Here is a 5,469-nt window from a genome sequence, read left to right on the forward strand (position 1 = left end):
TAATTTGAGGAAGGCACAGTTTAGGCAGCTTCTTATTACAACTTCCAGCTGATCGGGTGTAGCCAAGCCAGAGACATCTGTTTGGAGTTTACAACAGAAACAAGCACACAGAAAGCCTGAAAAGCCGGAGACAAACACACACACAGCTCTGACAGTTCTTGTCTGCCTTGACCTCCACACTATTCCCCCTCTGGGTCACGCTGGGTTGTAGAAGGGAAGGAAATAGGTTCTTCCGCCGGCCTCCTCACCAGCCCCACCTGTGCCATGACTCATTCACGCCATGATCGGAACTTACCAACCTCCCTCCCTCTGTCCTTGATTTTCCTCCCAGGGAAAACAGTGACGGTCCCACTCCTCACAGAGCCCCATGGACACTTTCTTCAGGTCTCCAGTCGATCTTTAAAGTCCCTTGAGCTGTTTGTAAAGGAATAGGTGACCCACAGAAGAAGGTGGTAAAACCTCAGAAGACCCTGAAAGTCAATCCGTCCCTAAATAACTTCACAAGTCTGGGAACGAGGTCCAGAACTCACCTTGCATCTCCAAGAATTAACTCAGAGAGACCAGAAAAGGCCCACACCCCCACAACTCACTGAGTGAAGAATACGGGAGGATACACTCAAGGAGAAGGCCAGGGCTGTCACCAGCCATGGCACCCCCCATAGTGGAGGGCCACAAAGACCCCAGACTATCAAACAGTGGGTTCCCCTTCTCCAGTCACCTCCAAGCACTGCAAAGGCCGAACCCTGTCCTACCACACCATCCCAGAGATGGACAGACCCTCTATCAGCCCAAGGGCCCAGGCATTTTCAGCAGACGCTCACCTGTTCTGTTACATTGTCCTCTTTATTCTCTCGCCGCTGGACGTGCAAACAGAACCAGAGCAGGGCTACTCTTAAAAAATAACAAAATGTTTTATACACATTTCTGTATGTACAACTGAACAACATTTTACATGTCCCTTTTGCACAGCAAAAGATATAAACATTTAGCTCTGAGAACACAGTTATGTACAAAAAAAATGTCAAAAATACTTCACAACAGTGCAAAATATTTTACACAGTATCATGGAGGGAGATCTTTTGAGCAGGAGTAAAGTGTGTGTTTTGAAAGGAAAACTCCTTTTTCAGATATTAGATGTCTTTAACTGTAAACAAAATGCAACTTTCTTTCATCCCCACCCCCCCAACACCCCTAAACAGTTATTTGAGGAATTTGGCAGAATTTCAAGGGTCTGAGTCTGAGGTAAACAACCCAAGCTCTCGCACCAAAAAGACTGGGGCAAGGAGGTGGCATTAGAGCTTCAAACATTGTGAGAGCAGATTTTTTTTTTTTTTAATGACATGTCAAGGACAGCGCTAGGCGGCTCCCAGTTACTGTTATTCCGGCGGGTCGGTGGGGTGGAGAGGAAATTAACCCCTCCTCCTCAGGCCCCAGCTGCCCCACAAACAGGAAACTGGCCGGCAGGCACCTCTTGCCTGTGGCACTGCTAACCAGCGGGCCAGCTAACAAGCGGGCCCTTCCCTCACCCCTGCCTCTCTCTCCTTCCGTGCAGGGTTTGCCCCCTCGCATGACTCCACCCACAACCTCGGCCCTCTTCACCTCTTCAAACAGAGCCAAATGTGCCGAAGGAGAGGGGCAGGGTAACTCTGGGCCTCAAGTGTCCCATTTCCCCGCTTCTGGGGAGGGGGGCGGTGGGATGGGGGATGGGGGGAGGAGAACTGCGGGTAAGGAGGTTGTCGAAAAGACCCGTGGGGAGTCACGGTGGGGCGCTAGGGGCACGCGCAGGAGGCTGCTGGGATCTCAGCCCTAGTGGGGCTCCTCTGGGCCCGCGCTGTCGTCAGTGCCCGACCGGTCCCCGGCGGTGGCCGAGGAGGCGTCCAGGCCCCCACCTTCGATGGAGCTCTCGCTGCCGGTGCTCTCGCCGGACAGCAGGCGCGTCACCCGCAAGTCGGCCTGCAGGCTGCGCACGTCGTTGCCGAAGCTGAGCTCGCCAAGGTCGTTAATAAGCTGCGACAGCTCGGCCTTCACGTCAGAGGCGCTGCCCAGCAGCAGAGGCGGCGGCCCAGCCCCGGGGCCCACCGAGTCCCCGCCACCCCCTAGCGCCTCCTCGCGGCCACTCTCCAGCGTGTCCAGCAAGTCCCCGCATTCCAAGTGCATGGCCACCACCAGCGCCCGCTGCGCCTCGGCCTCTTCCGCTGCCGGGTCCTCCTCCCCAGCACGGTCCTCTTCCTCCTCCTCCTCCTCTTCCAGGCAGCCCTCGGTGTGCTCCTCTTCCTCTTCTTCCTGCAGCTCCTGCTCCTGCTGTTCGCCGAGCAAGTCCTCGGTGATGGAGCCCAGCTTGGGCGCGCTGCGGCTGCGTTCCACCGGCGGCTTGTAGCAGCAGGGTCCATGCAGGAGCAGCTTGCGCAGCGGCACTAGCGGGATGGTGTGCGCGCCCACCAGCTCCTGCTGCTGGTGACGCGCATCGTCCCGCCGCTTGAGCCTTTTAAATTCCGCGAGTGCGTTGGCCGACGTCTGGTAGAGCAGCAGGGCCATGGCCTGCGCTTTCTCGGGCTTGGACACCAGCACCGCGTGGCAGCGCAGCATTACCGCCTTGTGCTTGAGCTCGTGCCGGTATACCCAGGCGAAGACCTTGGGCAGCCGAGCGTCCGCCACGCAATAGGTAACGCGGTGCAGCAGGTAGAGGTGGCCCGGGCGGCGCAGTGCGCGCTCCTCGGCGTGCACCATGCGGATGCCCTGCGCACTCACAGTCAGCTTCATCTTGGTGCCCTGACGGCCCGCCTCGCTCTTGCTCCAGATCTTGCCCACCGCTAGGTCAGTGCAGCCGTCGCCGCGCGCCTGGATGGTGGTGGCATTGCCCAGGTAGAGCACGGTGTAAGTGGGGTCCTCGCTGGTGATGTGCAGCTTCTTGCGCTTGGAGCGGAACATGCTGCCCACCCGGCTGAGCGCGCCTTCGGGGCACGCCCGCGCCAGCGAGCTGAGCGCGGAGTAGTGCAGGCTCACCGCGTAGCCCTTGGGCTTGGACGCCTGCCGTGGCGGCGCCTCGGCCAGCAGCTCGAACTTGTGCTTCTTCCACGGCAGCATCTCCGGAGGGCGCCCCCGCGCAGCTGGGCGGCGGCGGCGGAGCGCCGGGTGCGAGCCCAGCTGAGCCACCCGCCCCGGCCGGGCTCGGCCCGGGCAAGACAGAAAAATAAAACTCTGCTGAGAGTGGCCCAGTGGTAGAGAAGTGGGTAGAGAGTAGAATGCTCGGGGACCCCAACGAAGAGGGTATGGGTAAAAATTTTTAATGGAAAGAAAATATTCAGCTGCGAGGGGCGGGGGGGGGGGGGGGAGCGCGCACAGATTTACCCCAGCTCGGGCAAGGACCAGGACTAAGAGTCTTAGGCAAGCAAAAGGAAAGACGGAATGAGAGTAGAACGGGAAAAAGATGCGCGCGTGCAAAGAGAGGGGACCCCGGCCAAAGCAGCCGGGACGGGGCGAGAATATGCAGGAACTCCTGGGCGAACGTGGAACTCCCCCGCGCTCTCTCTCTCTCTCTCTCTCTCTCTCTCTCTCTCTCTCTCTCACACACACACACACACACACAATCCCCTGGGCTGAGACTAGAAGCTGCGGAAACTGGATGGCGAGTGTGCCCAGGGGCCAGTGCTCCCCCACCCCAAGGAGTGCGGAAGACCGAGAGTCCCTCGACTGGGCTGGTCCCAGAATCAGCTGCTTGCCCCAAGTGCAGTCAGACGCTACTCCCGCTGGCCGCGGTGGGCCCGGCGCAGCACTCCGGCTGTGGCTCACTGCATCTTCGCTCCGGCCGGACGCGGGGTACTCGGGCTCGGCCGGCTCACTGTCCCGGCTGGCTCGACCCGGGCAGCACGGGGCGCCGAGGGCGGCGCGAGCGCATGGTCGGCTCTGGGGACGGTCGCTACCTCATTTCTTCCCTCCGGGGGTGTCCGACTCCGCTCCCGAGGTCCCCTCGGACTGCTGTCCGCCCGTGCGGCGTGCCCGTCCCGTGCTGCGAGCGGTGTCCGGCTGGCCAGCCTCACATCCTTGCGGTCTGGGAGGAAGATCTCGGGTAAATATAGGCCGGCGCGAACCATTCGGCGCGCGGGGACAGGGGAGGAGCAGAGAAGAGGATGCGTTTCGGGCTCGGACGCCCGGCGGGTTCCTGGTCTCTTAAAGGGACCTGGCTGCAGCCATTTGCCAAGGGAAAGGGGAAACCGGTCCAATCCCGCAATTACATCTCAAATTTACCAACATCTCATTTATCTGCAGATATCGCCAAGACCTGGGGTTACCCCTCGGGAAAAGCAACTTGTGTTCTGGCACTCCACCCCCAGGCTGAATTGCAACTCACTAAATAAACCTATGTCTACATCGAAACTTCTGGGAGAAGTGGTGGAAGGTGGAATTTAGAGTAATTTACTATGCAAAAAAGTTGGGGAAATAGTGGTTCTTTCCTTGTGTGGTAGCTCTCTGAGAATGACTGGGTGCTGTTTAATATTATATTTTTTTCACAATTTTATTTCGTTAAAGGAAATAGAAGCAAAGAAAACACTAAGACTTTTACTATTTGGAGCTCTTTCTGCACAGGCAAGCAGATAGTGAAAAACAAGATTGAACATAATGGGGTGGCTGGAATGAACAATACGGTATATAGTGCATAAATAAAGTGCTTCCTGACCCCAATCCCTTGCAGTGGCCGCTCTTGCTCTCAGGCCTCAGAGGAGAGCAGCTTTCTGAGCTCTATACAATTTCTAAGTATGCTTATGTGTGTGGTTAGAACTCACTTTACTTTGGTAGGCCGGTCATTCAGTTTTATTACATCATTGACACAATTTGGATGAGAATTCCTGGTAAAAATTCAAATGACATTTTCTATTTCAGCATCTGATAACCAGGCACCCTCCACAAAGAATGACATTCACATTATTATGCTTTTCTCTTGTGCCACCCAAACAGTGTAGTGTTAATCATCTGACCAGCTTGGCCCTTGGCTTGTAACTCATTTCTGGGCCCTCAACAAAACCTGCTTGCCTCCATGGTCTGCTCAGTCAAAGCCAAAAAAAACCTTTAGGCTGGAATGTGTGATAAATGTCCAGACTGGTCCTGCATCTAACTCCCAAGTTGGTCCTGGAAGAGGACAGTGGACCCTCTTACCCCACAGGCCCAATCCACTGGGGATCTCAGATGTCTCTGGCTTCCATGTCAACACTGCTGATTTCAGAGCCACTGTAGCCCCTCCTGGAAATACTCTGGAGCTACCTTTGTTAACTTTTAACTTTTCTTTGAATTCTAACCCAATTTTCTCAGAGTCATTGGTGCTGAGTTTCAATGTAACTTTTCCGAGTACTTTTTGCTGCCAAGCCCTTAGCTGGGAGCAGACCCAGGTCCTGTCTCCAAGAAGCTCCCAGTCCAATAAAGGATGTAAAAATTCCACCCAGCTCTGGGCTTCCACTGAAACTGTGAGAGCACCCT

General features: G+C 56.1%; 1 protein-coding gene across 1 annotated transcript; it reads right to left on the minus strand.

Annotated features, from left to right (window-relative positions):
- Nucleotides 1–824: 824 nt before the first annotated feature.
- FAM43A (family with sequence similarity 43 member A) lies at nucleotides 825–3,918 on the minus strand. Its single transcript, XM_042955130.1, has one exon. The coding sequence runs from the start codon at nucleotides 3,082–3,084 to the stop codon at nucleotides 1,807–1,809; it is 1,278 nt and encodes a 425-aa protein (XP_042811064.1). The 5' UTR covers nucleotides 3,085–3,918; the 3' UTR covers nucleotides 825–1,806.
- Nucleotides 3,919–5,469: the final 1,551 nt, after the last annotated feature.

Source organism: Panthera leo, chromosome C2 (genome assembly GCF_018350215.1).
Source record: "Panthera leo isolate Ple1 chromosome C2, P.leo_Ple1_pat1.1, whole genome shotgun sequence".
NCBI lineage: Eukaryota > Metazoa > Chordata > Mammalia > Carnivora > Felidae > Panthera > Panthera leo.

What these genes read in the sequence shown, in the direction of transcription:
- FAM43A (XM_042955130.1), bottom strand. Translation starts at nt 3,084, where the DNA reads ATGCTGCCGTGGAAGAAGCACAAGTTCGAGCTGCTGGCCGAGGCGCCG.